Genomic DNA, 18,494 nt, shown 5'->3' on the forward strand with positions numbered 1-18,494 from the left:
ATTAAAAATTTGTTTTAACATTTTTATAACCATTTGAGGGGCATGTCACATTTGTTAATAGGGTGCGGTCATGTCTAGGGCATTAGAGGATCTCTTTTGTCTTTATTTTGCTTCCTTGGACATGTGTAATAATAAGTGGCCACTTCAAGCATTTGCACCAACATCTCTAATAAAGACATATATATGATCTATATGTACCCACCCTATTCAAATTGACCTAAACGTTAGAGTACTAACGAAGTTTCGCTAGGCAGAAATGAACGCTAGCGAAAGTTCACTATGAAATGGTCATGCTAACGAATTAATATTAGCAAAACTTCACCAGCGTTCGGTTGCCCAGACGCAACTTCGCAGTTTTAGTGAACTAGTGTAGTGATAGCGAATTTTCATCTGGCGAAATGTGGCGGATCATTTGCTGTTTAAAATTCGCCCTTTAGTGAATTTGCCCCATAGTTTCTCTGCCAAACTTTATACACGGTGAACCAGGTTTCCTTCTTCATATAATGATTCAGCCCATGAAATCTTGTGTTTGGTGTGTCTGTACTGCACTCTGTGTACCTGAATTCTGTAAAGGAATCCGTCAAAACAAGTACATTTTTGGGCTGCAGAATTCCATTCCGAGTGCTTTTTGTGCGTGATTGAATGGTGCTTTGTGTACACTGAACATTGTTTCAGAAAATAACAGCCAACAAGCTTAACAAGGGAACATTTATTTTCTCGGAGGGCTCTGTCAAAGTCCTTATTTTATATTATTTGAACTTGACAGCCCTGGAAATTTGACCGTCCATTAGCCATCTGCTACAGGCATAGCTGAACTGACGCTTGCTAGAATAAATGGTTAAAGGGAAAGTTTTAAGGGCCAGTAACACCAAAACAAAGTGTTTTCTATACTTTTCATTTGTGCAAACGGCGCGTTTGCTTTAGAAACCTGAATATAGTTAACAGATAAACTCTCTGTAGAATGCAGTGGTTTTAGTACAGGTATGGGACCTGTTATCCAGTCATGGGTCATGGGAACCCACATTTTTTTGCTAAACCTAACAGCCTTCCAAATATTTTGAGAATCCATCAGTGCTGCCTATGCACACAAGTCATGCCTATAATTCTATCACTGTGCAGCTAATGGGATGAACTAGAATTTCAGGTATTTCCAGATTCTTTAAATGCCTTTCCGCGTGATCCTGATGATTGATTACTATAGCAAGTGTGTTATATCCGCTCTATGATAAATATAGTAATTATATCTAGTAGAAGTAAATTAAGAGCAACTGGACTTGCTGATTAATCATTAAAAATGTTTTACTACTCATCCGAGCAGCTTCTTCAGTTCAACTGAGTTGCTCTAGATTTATTTCTACTTGATATACCATGACCTGGATGAATGAAAACCTTCATGGACATATAGGGGCAGATTTACTAAAGTGTAAAGTGACTAACGCTGGCAACATTTCGCCATAGTTACCGTTTTTAGGCACTTCGACAATTTAGTAACGTGCGCAGGCGTAACTTTGCTCGCTCATTCGCACTCTTAAGGCCAGGCAAATTTTTGCATATGCAAATTAGGGTAGGCAGCTGTCTCATCCAACTAGAGAATGAGACTTAACTTTTCTGTTTTTCTAATTAATGGCTCAATGCTCTATTAGAATAGATTCCTAGTCTGTATTTAAAGAATTTCCTTGGGGAAGCGCATGAACTGTATTGTACTAACATCTGTGTGCTTGGTGGTCTATAAAACAGGCTATGGAATCGATCCAGGCAGAGGATGAGAGCGCCAAACTGTGCAAACGGCGGATTGAACACCTGAAGGAGCACAGCAGTGACCAAACGGCGGCCATCAATATGTGGAAAAAGAAGCGTATGGACCGAATGATGGTGGAACATCTCCTGCGCTGTGGCTACTACAACACGGCTGTGAAACTAGCCCGACAAAGTGAGATCGAGGTAAGCGTTGAAGTTATCTTATTTCTGTGGCATTGAGATCACAGGTTAAAGCAAAGGGATAATGTTAAGCACCCTCAGTGATTATAATCACTTACCTGATTCCCCGGGGTCAGTGCTCCCATTGGCTGAAAAGCTCACTGGCCTGTGCTAGACATCTATAATTGTGACATATATGGTCATAATGACCTAAATAATAAAAATACAAGGTGAATCCATTATATATTTCATATGAAATTACAAGGTGAATCCTTTATATATTTCATATGAAATCTATAATGGATTCACCTTGTAATTTTGAATATTTAGGTCATTATGACCATATACGTCACAATTATAGATCTCTAAGGTCATTATATAGCACTAGCACTTTATATATCACATATAACAACTTGATTGATGGTTTTATGTTTTTTTTTTTTTTTTACACTTTTATAAATTCTTTTTATATGCACTTTACCTTTAAATGTTTATTGACATTGACTTGTAAAGCTACTTAAACACCTTCCCTGTAAAACTACTTCACACCTACCCTGAGGAAGTGCCTGGTATAGAGGCACGAAACGCGTAGGATTTTTCTGCACACCCACTGTTTGGATCACATTGTATGCTAAAATAAAGATGAATTGATATTATTACAAGCGACTCCAGTGTAAATCGGTCTGCGCTCTGAATGTGAGATTGTTGCTGTTAGTACTGCCAAACAGAGCCTCATTTAGATGGCCATTGTACACAGGGGCTACCAAATAACCAATCACAGCTCTTAGTTGCCCCCCCAGGAATTTTTTCATGCTAACGGGTAAAAAAGATTGGAGACCTCTGTTCTAAAGCATACTGTTAAGGGGTTATTTATTAAGGTGTGATTTATTTATTTATTTTCCCCCCCCCCACTGCGTCCGTTTTGACACCGTAAACCCAAAAAAGTTGCGGTAAAAAAAAGATGCAATTTTTTGCGATTTATTATGCCCCAAATCTGTACCAAGTCCGAATCTGAAAATACTCCATGTAAATCCTGCCGAATTCTTGTAAAAGTTAGTGGCAGCTGTCCCCTTAAAGTAAAACTATACCCCAAAATGAATACTTAAGCAACAAATTAATTTCAAGTAATACTGACACTAAACATTTTATTTCAAAAAATGAATCATGAAAAGTTACCTATAGGCCATGTTGATCATTTTTCGCTGATAGTTCTGCTTTTGTAAGTAATTGTCACTTGAAATTCCTAAACCTGACTGTTTTGTCAACCTGACTGTCCCTTCCCAGTTAGAGTTTCGAATGCTAACAAACTCCTGCTGCGCAAATATGGCAGCTTCCTCATAGAGGAACAGGGGGTAAGAAAGGTAATGTAAAAGCATCAGGCAGATACTTTTATGGCAAAATTATAAATAGTATTCAAAGATGATATTATGATAGATATTGGAAAAAAAAAAAAAAAAAAATTCTGGTGTCAGTATCTCTTTAAGTGGTATATTAAAGAATCTTACCAAACTGGTATGTATGTTTAAAAACTGCCCTCTTCTACATTGCCTTGAACCACCATTTCATGATGGTCTGTGTGCCGCCTCAGAGATCACCTGACCAGAAATACTGCAGCTCTAACTGTAACAGGAAGAGATCACCTGACCAGAAATACTGCAGCTCTAACTGTAACAGGAAGAAGTGTGGAAGCAAAAGACACAACTCTGTCTGTTAATTGGCTCATGTGACCTAATATGTATAGTTTGTTTGTATGCACCGTGAATCATACAATCCCAGGGGGCTGTCTTTATTTTTTAAAATGGCAGTTTTCTATTTATGATAGAAAAGTATATTATCATGAAAATGGTTTATTTACATGAAGCAGTTTTTTACATGGGCTGTTTTATGCAGTATATTTTTATAGCGACCTGCATTGTTGGGGGGTATAGTTTTCTTTTAACCATTTGAAGATGTTTTAACCCTCACAAAATGTTTTGCGTTTTTGGGGTTTGCCGCTAGTTTTTCTACAAACATTCAAAAAAAAAATTATTATGGCTTTCACGCTTTAAACACAAACAATTCTGTTTTTTCTGTGATGCGTTTTTTCCATTTTTTTCAAGTTTTCTTATTGATAAATAAGGATAAATTGTGGATTCTAGTTTGGTCAGACTTTTTTTTTTTTTTTTTTTTTTTTACATTAGGATTTTTTTAAATATCCCCCATTATGTGCGATACACCGGTAGAGACTGCTTTATGATTGTGCTTACTGTTAAAGGGATCCTGTCATCAGAAAACATGTTTTTTTCTTATACTCAATTTTGAAATCTGACATGGGGCTAGACATTTTGTAAATTTCCCAGCTGCCCCTGGTCATGTGACTTGTGCCTGCACTTTAGGAGAGAAATACTTTCTGGCAGGCTGCTGTTTTTCCTTCTCAATGTAACTGAATGTGTCTCAGTGGGACATGGGTTTTTACTATTGAGTGTTGTTCTTAGATCTACCAGGCAGCTGTTATCTTGTGTTAGGGAGCTGTTATCTGGTTACCTTCTCATTGTTCTGTTGTTTGGCTGCTGGGGGGAAAGGGAGGGGGTGATATCACTCCAACTTGCAGTACAGCAGTAAAGAGTGATTGAAGTTTATCAGAGCACAAGTCACATGAATTGGGGCAGCTGGGAAATTGACAATATGTCTAGCCCCATGTCAGATTTCAAAATTGAATATAAAAAAAAATCTGTTTGCTCTTTTGAGAAATGGATTTCAGTGCAGAATTCTGCTGGAGCAGCACTATTAACTGATGCGTTTTTCCCATGACAGTATCCCTTTAAGATTAGCGGAGGCACTGCGGTAACATACACAAAAACAGCCTATACCCAAAGCTCACAAAAACCTGCATTATTCACCTCCACTTCATTTCCCAACTCCACATCATCAAGTTTTAATACGTTTCATTTCATCACCTTCTTGAACAACCTGCTTCAAAAAAAAAAAAAAAAAAAACACGAACTTTCCCTCTGTGAATTCCTTTGTGTAGTTATCAGATTTTCCTGTGAAAATAATGAGGCTGGAAGCCGTACGTCAACAGGTGCCGACAGGAAAATCTGTGCTAATCAAATCTGACTATTGGAGTAATTTGTTAATGGCTTTCAGCTCTCTAATGAGGTGATAAACAGAGCTGGAGAAATAGAAGCGGCCATAACAAATGATTTTGATAGAATGGTCCATAAAGATGGCTCATCGGCACAGGCTTGTTAGACTGAGTAATGATGAAATTTGAATTTCGTTATGACCTTGGATTCCAGCACTGGAATCAGAGGTGTTTTTTTTTTTTTTTTTTTAGTTTTTAATAATGTAGACAGACACACGGCAGGTTTTCAGATGGGGGTATTTGTCAGTTTATTGCTGTTGTTTATATGTATTACAGTGGCTAGAGCTTGTCAGATATACAGGTGCATGTTTGTAGTTATTTTATTTCTGCTATAATGCACATAGTAAGGTGGTTTAAGTGAGAAACTCTTTTAGTGCAATTGAAGAGACATAAAGTTAGATTCCTTGCAGTATGCGGTTTTTCAGCTGCGACTCGAGGTATGTAATAGAGGAGAACTAAAGCCTAACTCAAGAAGTAGGTAAACATGTTGTACATGATGTTTTGTGCTTCTGTACCACCCCAAGGCAACCACAGCCCTTTAGCAGTAAAGATCTGTGTCTCTAAAGATGCCCCAGTAGCTCCCATCTTCTTTTCTGCTGATTCTGCTGAGTCCTGCAGCGGGTCGGATGACCGCAGGTTACCAGCAAAAACATGCGACACCCTGGGTGTTGCGGGTAGAAGTTCCGGGTATAAACGGGGGTCGGCAGTTCTGCGGGTTGGGCCGCGGGTCTTCTCAGTAGCGATTTTTACTCCTTTTTTCTGACCACGCCTAATTCCGATGATGTCACTTACGGTTCACAATGATGCACTTCCTGATTCTTGATGGTCAGCGGGTCCGTATTGCGGATAAGGTACTTGCTGGTCAGGTAGCGGATCCAATCGGATAAGAATGGGGGTTGTGGGTCCGGGTTGCGGATTGCAGGTTGCGGATACGGGTCGGGTACGGGTTCCAAAAAATGGACCCGTGCAGGACTCTACTCTGTACTGCTGTCATTTACTGAGCTTAGGGACCCACTCACAATATACAGTACACATAGAATAGAAATGTCACAATATAAGGCTGATTAGTAATTAATACAGATAATTACTACATGGCAGCACAGAAACCAGTGCAATTAGCATCAGAATTGAATAATCAGCAAACCTGTAGCATCAGCTTATATTACAGCCAGGGAAGCTCATTTTCTGCTGGATAATTAGTGACAAGCCCTAAGCTTAGCTTCTCAACTGCCAATCAGAGCCCACTGAGCATGTGAGTGTCACAGACACTTTCCAAGATGGTGACCCCCTGTGACAAGTTTGAAGTCCTGGATCATTGCTGCTATTGACAAGCTCAAACTTTAGCCTCGTGCAATAAGTTCACTATATAAAATGGCATTTTTAGCCACATTCATTCATTTTTAGGGTTTAGTTCTATTTTAAGAGTATTATAAGGATGGAGGCAGATTCAGACATTCCTCTTAAAAAGGGGCTTTAAGGGGTTGTTCACCTTGTAGTTAACTTTAGTATTATATAAAGAGTGATATTCTGAGACAATTTGCATTTGACTTTATTTTTGTATTATTTGTGGTTTTTAAGTTATTTAACTTTTTTTATTCAGCAGCTCTCCAGTTTTAGTTTTAGCAACCTGGTTGCTAGGATCCAAATTACCCTAGCCACCATGCATTGGTTTGAATAAGAAACTGGAATACGAATAGAAGAGGCCTGAAGAGAAAGATGAGTAATAAAAAGTAGCAATAACAAAAACATTTGTAAACTTAGGCAAATATTGAAAAAAACTATAAAAAACAGATAAATGACCCCACCGCTACACAGCAGCTTATTTGTATAAACTATAGTAGTACTTATCTGTTATCTACTGTGTATCCTGTGCTTGAATGGCTGCCCCCATGGCTACACAGCAGCTTGTTTATATAAACTATAGTAGTACTTATCTGTTATCTACTGTGTATCCTGTGCTTGAATGGCTGCCCCCATGGCTACACAGCACCTTGTTTATATAAACTATAGTAGTACTTATCTGTTATCTACTGTGTATCCTGTGCTTGAATGGCTGCCCCCATGGCTACACAGTAGCTTGTTTATATAAACTATAGTAGTACTTATCTGTTATCTACTGTGTATCCTGTGCTTGAATGGCTGCCCCCATGGCTACACAGCAGCTTGTTTATATAAACTATAGTAGAGATTCTAAAGCAAACATACCAATTTTACCAGTGCAGGGCAACACTAGATTATATGGTCATTACTTGAAGCCTTTTTATTTATTTTTATTTATGAGTGTTACTGTTCCTTAAAAAAGGTGCAATATTGCATAGTATAGGGCAGGGCTGTCCAATTTGAGGCCTGTAGGCAGAATGTGGCCATTGAAAGTACTTTTGTAGCCCCATAGACTTCACTTTATTAATCATCCTTTTAATCTGGCACTCATTCATATAAAGAAATAATTGGCCTACTACGTGTAATATGTTGAAGAGCACTGGTGTAGAGGAATTCCTGTACTGGTTCCAGTTTGATACCTGTACTCTGCACAGGCTGTGAGCAATCTATAAGCAATTTATATTGATATAGCTATCTATTGAATGTTCCATTACCAGTCTTTTTGACTGGTTAGTTTTCACCCAGTGTCTCAAATCCACCACCCATCATTACTTCATTGCTGGGTTACTAGGCCACACCCCTGCTGGTACACAGCCTTGTCAACTGGCGGGAGTCTACCAGATTTAAAAGGATTCTGTCATGATTTTTATGATGTAGTTTTTATTTCTAAATGACACTGTTTACACTGCAAATAATTCACTCTACAATATAACATTTCATTCCTGAACCAGCAGGTGTATTTAGTTGTAATATTGGTGTGTAGGGGCATCTCAGGTCATTTTGCCTGGTCATGTGATTTCAGAAAGAGCCAGCACTTTAGGATGGAACTGCTTTCTGGCAGGCTGTCGTTTCTCCTACTTAATGTAACTGAATGTATCTCAGTGGGACCTGGATTTTACTGTTGAGTGTTGTTCTTAGATCTACCAGGCAGCTGTTATCTTGTGTTAAGCTCTCCATAGATGCAAAGATTTCTCTTGCCGAACGACCGATTTTAGGGAAGTCCGACCAATCCTTCGAAATTATCGTGCGGTTAGTGGGATTCGAACGATCGAACATCTTCCGATTTTTTGGCCGACATCTGTCAGGAAATTGATGAGCCAGTTTAAAAAATCTTTGTCGGTCCCAGTGCAATCTATCTTATGTTTGCAGGGCCAAGCAGGCAGCTCCCTTTTGTTTTCCTGGCAAATTGGTCTTTTTAGTTGATGGACAATTCATACGATCGTTTCGAGATAATCATGGACTCACGATGACGATCAGATCTTTAAAAAATCTCAACATCAATGGCCAGCTTTAGGGAGCTGTTATCTGGTTACCTTCCCATTGTTCTGTTGTTAGGCTGCTGGGGGGGAAAGGGAGGGGGTGATATCACTCCAACTTGCAGTAAAGACTGACTGAAATTTATCAGAGCACAAGTCACGTGACTGGAGGCAGCTGGGAAACTGACAATTATGTCTAGCCCCATGTCAGATGTCAAAATTAAATATAAAAAAATCTGTTTGCTCTTTTGAGAAATGGATTTCAGTGCAGAATTCTGCTGGAGCAGCGCTATTAACTAAGGCATTTTGAAAATAGAGTTTCTCCCATAACAGTATCCCTTGAAGACCCTCTCCCCTAGCCCTGGAAAGACTCAACATACCATGCTTATAGGAGGTTATGTATTAAAGTCAGAATGCTTAAAATTTGAGTTGTTTTTTTGTTTTTTTTTTTACTTTGTTTTTTTACTTTTTTACTATAAAATCCGAAATTTTAGTGGGGCAAAATTTTTTCGAGATTTATTCTACCCCGAGGCTGCAAAAAATCCAAAAATACTCCATCAACCTGTTGAGGTCCCGTAGAAGTTAATGGCAGAGGTCCTATTTGCAGTTTGAAGATATTATTGTCTGTGCTGTGTTTCGTGCGATAATCTGAACATTTTGGTCTTTTCCGCCAATTCCAAGAAAAATTCTGACTTTTTAGTTGTCATATCTGAAAAAGTAACTGTTTTTCCTGATTCAATTTTTTCCAGTTTTTTATTGATAAATAAGGGCAGATCATGGATTTTAGTTTGGACCTTTTTTTTTTTTTAATTTAAAAAATCCAAAAAATGATTTTGATAAATAACCCTGATAATGTTGTATTTGGCATAGTGGAACACCTACACAGGATTATATTTAGAGTTGTCTCTCAATGTATAGATGAGGCTTGTAGGAGCCTATGGCAGACTAGACTTAACTAAAATAACAATCTGTGCCTAAAACTTTCAGCAAAACAAAGATAGGGGAAAAAAATGACAATAATGATATGTTTACCGGCGCTTCCATTAGACAAACACAATGGGAAATAAGAATGATGAGGGTATCGGCATTGATTAGAAGTTTTATACAGTAAATATGCAAATACTCATCATTCTCACACATTTATAAAACAAATATCTGAGTAAAGGATGGTAAATATTGGCAGAAATTTAGAAAAAAGAACTGTTTCCAAAACATTAACGTGCAAATGTAACTTCTTTTTCAGTTAATTTGTATATTCACCATGTTAAAGTGCTTGTAGAAATGCAGACGTTTGCTTGAAATACGCCTTCACCGCTTAAGCTGGCAAGATAAAATTATTACAGTTTCTCCCCCATCTGCATTTTAATGGCAATGTGAAACCCAAATGCAAATATATAATTCTCATTATTTCATATTGCTTGCCTAAAATGAACAAAGTGCTAAGTGACTAATTGATACCCTTGTCTGTGTGCTTTGTGTGTCTGTGTAAATGGGTTTTATCTGGAAAATCTGTCATTTATTCCCTTTCATGCAGCCCCTCATTACAGATCCAAGTGTGTTATGAATAATTCCTGTGTGTTATTTAGTTTTGCTCCAAGCATTCTCTTCCGAGATGTTAAAAAGGAACATTTCTCAAAGGCCCCAGAGGGCAGCTCAGACTCTGTTGGATAACACTGCAATTAGTGGAAATCAAAGTAAATATTGCCTGGAAAATCAAATGCTATTAAATATTGGGAAATTCTTTCCCGGATGCTCCAGCATTTCCCTCTGCTTCCTGCCTTAAAGGCATGATGTCTCCTGTGCTGCCACCATAAGATTTTTATGGGAAAATACACATTTTAGAACAATATAGTGCACTTCTCGATGCCTGAGAGAGAGAATGAATTAGAATATGAGAATGAGTGAATGAGGAGAGCAGGAGAAGGAGGAGAGCAGCAGGAGAAGGAGGAGAGCAGCAGGAGAAGGAGGAGAGCAGCAGGAGAAGGAGGAGAGCAGCAGGAGAAGGAGGAGAGCAGCAGGAGAAGGAGGAGAGCAGCAGGAGAAGGAGGAGAGCAGCAGGAGAAGGAGGAGAGCAGCAGGAGAAGGAGGAGAGCAGCAGGAGAAGGAGAGGAGAGCAGAAGGAGAGGAGAGCAGAAGGAGAGGAGAGCAGAAGGAGAGGAGAGCAGAAGGAGAGGAGAGCAGAAGGAGAGAATGAGGAATGAATGAGAAGGGGAGAAGGAAAGGAGAAGGAGCGAATGAGAAGTAGAGAAGGAGCGAATGAGCGAGAAGGAGAGCATGAGAAGGAGAGAATGTGAGAATGAGAGAAGGAGAATAGAATTCTGATGTTTTTGCATTGCTCAGTGAAGGGCCACTAGGGGCACTGTTTTATTGCTGTCCATGGAACATATTTTTTTTCTGTATCTCAGCAGGGAAAGAAGTGATGGTACCAGTTCTTCACTTATACCAAGGTTACAGATAGAGGAAAGAATTAATGTAACTTATCAGTGATTAAGTCATAGTACAAAATTATGAGGGTCATCAAAGCTTTCACCCCAAATTTCTGGTGGAACCTTTGGACTGGAATGGTGGAGTGGATAGGAAATGGGGTTCATTGTTGAAAATCCGAGGGGCTATGAGTGAATGGAAAAGTAACCTAAAGCAAAATATCTAGAAAGCTAAATATCTGTGCTTATGTAGTATTGGGTCATCAAGCTCTAAAAGATAAGGGACTCTCCAAGATTAAAACTTCGTAGGACTGACTTTGAGTGCAGCTATGGGATCTGTTATCCGGAAACCGTTATCCAGATGTTTTGAATTACAGAATGAACATCTCCCATAGACTTCATTATAATCAAATAATCCAAATTTTTAAAAACTAATTTTTTTTTTCTCTTTAATAATAAAAAATACCTTGCACTTGATCCACACTAAGATATAATTAATCCTTATTGGAAGCAGAACCAGTCTATTGGGTTTATTTAATGTTTATATGATTTTCTAGTAGACTGAAGGTATGAAGATCCAAATTACAGAAGATCCATTATCCAGAAAACCCCAGGTTCCGAGCATTCTGTATAACGGGTCCCATATCTATACTTGCTCTTTTGAACAACCCTTTAAATGTTGTTACAGTTATGGGAACCTATTATCCATAATGTTCTGTACCTGAGATTTTTTCGGATAAGGGTTCTTTTATTCAGTATTTTGGATCTCCATACCTTATGTCTACTAAAAATAATTTTAACCTAATAGGATTGTAGTGTATCAAATAAGGAGCAGTCGTATCTTAGTTGGGATCAAGTACACAATACTGTTTTATTATTACAGGTATGGGAACTGTTATCCAGAATGCTCCGGACCTGGGGTTTTCTGGATAAGGGATCTTTCTGTAATTAGGATCTTAATACCTTAAGTCTTCAAGAAAATCATGTAAACATTAAATAAACCCAGTAGGCTGTTTTTTCCTTCAAAAATGATTAATTATATCTTAGCTGGGATCAAGTACAAGCTACTGTTTTATTATTACGGAGAAAATGGAAATCATTTAAAAAAAAAATGTATTATTTGGAACATTCTGTATAACGGGTTTCCGGATAACGGATCCTATACCTGTACAGAAAAAAAAAAGGTAATAATCTTTTTTAAAATTTTGAAGTCTAATGGAGACAGCCATCCCAGAGTTTTTTGAACAATTGGTTTCCACATAACTAATCCCATATACTATTTTAGTGGGTCCAATTTATTATACCTTCATCAAAACTTGAACATATATTCATGATATTTCTTTTTCTTAACCTATCCATTAGATTAATGGAAGAATTTGTGGCTCAGCAACAATGATACCTGGCAAACGCTACGTGGAACTTGTTTGTACAATTCCAACGTTGCATTTAGACTCTGCCATTATATTGACCTGATGTTGTTGGTAGGCAGAAATCCAATTTTCTCTTGGCTAGGGGTTCTTGATGGTGACCCGTAAGCAGCAAACTCCTTTGCTGCTATTAAACGAGTAGAATATAACCCTGTTATACTCCTCCCAGGATTTCAGGTTGCCAAAGCTACGGAGCGTTCAGTAGTGCAAATTATGATGAAAGTCCTCGGAAAAAAATATTATCTCCATATTTGTGGATCAGAGGTTTAGATGAAAAACTCTTGCAACAAAAGATATGGTTATATAACAAAGTATAAGCCCTTTAATCACCGGAGACCAAGCTCTTTATTTTTTTCTCTTGATCGAACATCATAGTGGAACTTCCTCCTAGCTGTAACCGTGACGCAAGCAAGATGGCAGCAGATTTTATTTTCTCTGTGACCAACAAATAATAAAATACTGAAAACCTATGACATAACCTTATAATGGATCCAAGTGAGAGACAATAAAAATAACATAAATGTAGGTAAAGGAGCAACTGGTCTGATTGGATGGGCATGCCACTCTAAAGGTGGCCATAGACTCAAAGATCCGCTCGTTTGGCGACATCGCCCCCGATATGCCACTAAACAGCATGGCTATATCGGGGGTGATTCGAACGTTCGGCCGTATGGCCGAACGATCGAATTACGATGCGCCAAGGGTCTCCGACGGGTCGGTCGGTTAAAAATCAAACATTCCCGATCGATATCGTGGCCAGATATCGATCGGGCGGACCCGTCGGAAGCCCCCATACACGGGCAGATAAGCTGTCAAATCGGTCCAAACGACCAATATCGGCAGCTTTATCGGCCACCTTAAGAAAGTTGGGGCAAGGTGGGGCATTAACCTTGTTTGTTGTCCCATCAACTTTTTTTTTTTTAAAGAGGAACTATTGCAAAAATGAAAATTTAATATAAGCTCATACTGAAATAAGAAACTTTCTAAAAACAATTATTAAATATTCTGCATCGTTTCTGAAATAATCAAGTTTATCTTCACTATCCCTCTCTCAGCATCTGTTTCTCTTCATTCTGTCTTCATGCAGCAGTTGGGTGTCAGTATATATCTTATAGCTGGGGCTTCCTTTCCTAGCAGATGTATTAGAGCTCACTCAAGTAACTGATTCCAGGATTTTCCGAGGATTTTTGGATCGTGTGTGGAGAGTGCCGACCGCTTTCGTCGATCGGTCAGGTTTCATTTTGACCCGACCGATCTCGCCGGAGCCCATTGCACATCGTAATCGGGTCGTTCGGCCATACGGCCGAACAATCAGATTACCCCCGATATAGCCTTGCTTGTTAATATCGGGGGAAAGATCCGCTCGTTTGCCAAACGAGCGGATCTTTGCGTCTATAGCCACTTTTAGATCCAAAATATCTTATAGGGGGCTCCTTTCCTAGTAGATGTATTAGAGCTCACTCAAATAACGGATTTCAGTACAAACTAAATCTAACAAAATACATTTTGGACAAATCCTACATGTAGAGAGACATGATGTCTGGTGATTTTAACCCTTTCCCTGCCAGCCGTTTTGTCCTAGATGCGAACATCTACTGCCAAGCAGTTTTTAGATATTTTGCACTCTTTCACTTTAAGGGCCTTTCCTGGGGTGGTCTTTTAGTTAACCCAGGAAAACAATATATTGTTTTTTTCAGGACAACCTGAACTTTCACAATATGCAAGAATTTTGGTGTAATTCTACTTCTCTAAAAAAATATTGGATTCTAAGTGTCAAATAAAATGAAAAAAATCATGTTGCACGAAGAACAATCACATATATCAGAAACATCATTCATTTTACGTACGAGAACACAGCTGATTTAGAAAGGTCTATGTCTCCTGAACGCGACAATACCAAATATATATAGTTTTATGGAGATTTCTCACTTGTATAGCTCAAAATCTACAAGCAGTACACAACCAAATTTCCAAAGCAACACTCCCCAAACGGCATACTTTTGATTTCAAGGCCAAACATTCCACTAACAGTAGGTTTACCCAAGAAAACTACCCATTACTAGAAAGAACAGATTCTGGTGAATCAAAAATGGGTAGAAATATCTTTGTACTCCAAACCACCAAGTTGCAATTGTTTCCTAAAGTTATAGTGTTTTATAGAAATTGGTGAATTTTTTGAAAAATGACCTCAAAGCTTCCACTCTACAGCAACATATCTCCCACACATCATTAGGTATCAATGTAAAACACCCCAAATATAAAATCCTGGGTCCACTGAACAGTTTGATGCCCAATATGAATAGATGTACCCAAGCACGTGGCATAGGAGGCCCCAAAAGGAAGACCCCCCGTTTGTTCTGTAATTTCAGATACTGCAAAATCAACACATTTACATCGTTTTGGGGGGCGGCAAAGGTAGAAAACAGTACGTTCACCCCAGAAAACCATATATTTTCGGAAAGTACACATTCCCCTGAATCTAAATTGGGTATGCATGTCTTTCTACGCCAAAGTACCAAGCCGCAAATCATTCCTAAATTTGGTGATTTTGGGGACATTTCCAAAAATGACTTCAAAATTTCGACCCTGCAGCATCGTATTACCCACATACTTTTAGGTATCAAGACAAATCACCCCAAATATGAAAGCCTGGGGTCCTCTGAACAGTTTGATGCCCAATATGTATAGGTGTACCCAAGCACGTGGCGTATAGGGGCCCCAAAACGAAGACCCCCATATGGTCTGTCATTTCAGGTACTGCAAAATCAACACATTTACATTGTTTTGAGGGGGGCAAATGTAGAAAAAAGTAAGTTCACCCCAGAAAACCATATATTTTCGGAAAGTACACATTCCCACGGATCTAAATTGGGTATGCATGTCTTTGTACTCCAAAGTACCAAGCCGCAAACCATTCCTAAATTTGGTGATTTTGGGGACATTTCCAAAAATGACTTCAAAATTTCGACCCTGCAGCATCGTATTACCCACATACTTTTAGGTATCAAGACAAATCACCCCAAATATGAAAGCCTGGGGTCCTCTGAACAGTTTGATGCCCAATATGTATAGGTGTACCCAAGCATGTGGCATATAGGGGCCCTAAAAGGAAGACCCCCATATAGTCTGACATTTCAGGTACTGCAAAATCAACACATTTACATCGTTAGGGGGGGGGCAAAAGTAGAAAACAGTAAGTTCACCCCAGAAAACCATATATTTTCGGAAAGTACACATTCCAACGAATCCAAATTGGGTATGCATGTCTTTCTACGCCAAAGTACCAAGCCGCAAACCATTCCTAAATTTGGTGCTTTAGGTGACATTTCCAAAAATCACCTCAAAATATCTACCCTGCAGCATCGTATTACCCACATACTTTTAGGTATCAAGACAAATCACCCCAAATATGAAAGCCTAGGGTCCTCTGAACAGTTTGATGCCCGATATGTATAGGTGTACCCAAGCACGTGGCATACAGGGGCCCCAAAAGGAAGACCCCCATATAGTCTGTCATTTCAGGTACTGCAAAATCAACACATTTACATCGATTTGGGGGGGCAAAAGTAGAAAACAGTAAGTTCACCCCAGAAAACCATATATTTTCGGAAAGTACACATTCCAACGAATCCAAATTGGGTATGCATGTCTTTCTACGCCAAAGTACCAAGCCGCAAATCATTCCTAAATTTGGTGATTTAGGTGACATTTCCAAAAATCACCTCAAAATATCTACCCTGCAGCATCTTATTACACACATACTTTTAGGTATCAAGACAAATCACCCCAAATATGAAAGCCTAGGGTCCTCTGAACAGTTTGATGCCCAATATGTATAGGTGCACCCAAGCATGTGGCATATAGGGGCCCTAAAATGAAGACCCCCATATAGTCTGTCATTTCAGGTACTGCAAAATCAACACATTTACATCGATTTGGGGGGGGCAAAAGTAGAAAACAGTAAGTTCACCCCAGAAAACCATATATTTTCGGAAAGTACACATTCCAACGAATCCAAATTGGGTATGCATGTCTTTCTACGCCAAAGTACCAAGCCGCAAATCATTCCTAAATTTGGTGATTTAGGTGACATTTCCAAAAATCACCTCAAAATATCTACCCTGCAGCATCGTATTACACACATACTTTTAGGTATCAAGACAAATCACCCCAAATATGAAAGCCTAGGGTCCTCTGAACAGTTTGATGCCCAATATGTATAGGTGTACCCAAGCATGTGGCATATAGGGGCCCTAAAATGAAGACCCCCATATAGTCTGTCATTTCAGGTACTGCAAAATCAACACATTTACATCGATTTGGGGGGGGCAAAAGTAGAAAACAGTAAGTTCACCCCAGAAAACCATATATTTTCGGAAAGTACACATTCCAACGAATCCAAATTGGGTATGCATGTCTTTCTACGCCAAAGTACCAAGCCGCAAATCATTCCTAAATTTGGTGATTTAGGTGACATTTCCAAAAATCACCTCAAAATATCTACTCTGCAGCATCGTATTACCCACATACTTTTAGGTATCAAGAGAAATCATCCCAAATATGAAAGCCTAGGGTCCTCTGAACAGTTTGATGCCCAATATGTATAGGTGTACCCAAGCACGTGGCATATAGGGGCCCTAAAAGGAAGACCCCCCCTTGTATGTTCTGTCATTTCAGGTACTGCAAAATCAACACATTTACATCGTTTTGGGGGGGGCAAAGGTAGCAAAAAGTAAGTTCACCCCAGAAAACCATATATTTTCGGAAAGTACACATTCCCACGAATCTAAATTGGGTATGCATGTCTTTCTACTACAAAGTACCAAGCCGCAAACCATTCCTAAATTTGGTGATTTTGGGGACATTTCCAAAAATGACTTCAAAATTTCGACCCTGCAGCATCGTATTACCCACATACTTTTAGGTATCAAGACAAATCACCCCAAATATGAAAGCCTGGGGTCCTCTGAACAGTTTGATGCCCAATATGTATAGGTGTACCCAAGCACGTGGCGTATAGGGGCCCCAAAACGAAGACCCCCATATGGTCTGTCATTTCAGGTACTGCAAAATCAACACATTTACATTGTTTTGAGGGGGGCAAATGTAGAAAAAAGTAAGTTCACCCAGAAAACCATATATTTTCGGAAAGTACACATTCCCACGGATCTAAATTGGGTATGCATGTCTTTGTACTCCAAAGTACCAAGCCGCAAACCATTCCTAAATTTGGTGATTTTGGGGACATTTCCAAAAATGACTTCAAAATTTCGACCCTGCAGCATCGTATTACCCACATACTTTTAGGTATCAAGACAAATCACCCCAAATATGAAAGCCTGGGGTCCTCTGAACAGTTTGATGCCCAATATGTATAGGTGTACCCAAGCACGTGGCGTATAGGGGCCCCAAAACGAAGACCCCCATATGGTCTGTCATTTCAGGTACTGCAAAATCAACACATTTACATTGTTTTGAGGGGGGAAAATGTAGAAAAAAGTAAGTTCACCCCAGAAAACCATATATTTTCGGAAAGTACACATTCCCACGGATCTAAATTGGGTATGCATGTCTTTGTACTCCAAAGTACCAAGCCGCAAACCATTCCTAAATTTGGTGATTTTGGGGACATTTCCAAAAATGACTTCAAAATTTCGACCCTGCAGCATTGTATTACCCACATACTTTTAGGTATCAAGACAAATCACCCCAAATATGAAAGCCTGGGGTCCTCTGAACAGTTTGATGCCCAATATGTATAGGTGTACCCAAGCACGTGGCGTATAGGGGCCCCAAAACAAAGACCCCCATATGGTCTGTCATTTCAGGTACTGCAAAATCAACACATTTACATTGTTTTGGGGGGGGCAAAGGTAGAAAAAAGTGCGTTCACCCCATAAAACCATATATTTTTGGAAAGTACACATTCCTGCGAATCCAAATTGGGTATGCATGTCTTTGTACTCCAAAGTACCAAGTCGCAAGCCTTTCCTAAATTTGGCGATAAAAGCAACTGTTTTTACATTTCTGAAAATCGCCTAAAAATATTGCAATTGGCCGCATTTATCTCACCCAATTTCTTACATACAATTGTAAAACACCATAAATATTGATGCCAAGGGTCTACTGAACAGTTTGATGCCCAATATGCATAGATATACCAAGGCAGCTGGCATGTGCGGACCCCAAATAAAAATAGTGAATATGAGTTTTCTCCGCTGCCCATTCGCCTTCTGTGAACATAGAC

The 18,494-nt window shown here is 39.1% G+C and overlaps 1 protein-coding gene across 1 annotated transcript in view; it reads left to right on the plus strand.

The window, feature by feature from the left end:
- Window positions 1–18,494, plus strand: part of maea.S (macrophage erythroblast attacher S homeolog) — a 58,364-nt gene that overhangs the window by 14,326 nt on the left and 25,544 nt on the right. Inside the window, 1 exon segment of the mRNA NM_001091888.1 lies at window positions 1,738–1,941. Within this exon segment, the coding sequence (NP_001085357.2) occupies window positions 1,738–1,941 (204 nt within the window).

The sequence above is a fragment of the Xenopus laevis genome, chromosome 1S (assembly GCF_017654675.1).
Source record: "Xenopus laevis strain J_2021 chromosome 1S, Xenopus_laevis_v10.1, whole genome shotgun sequence".
NCBI classification, from domain to species: domain Eukaryota; kingdom Metazoa; phylum Chordata; class Amphibia; order Anura; family Pipidae; genus Xenopus; species Xenopus laevis.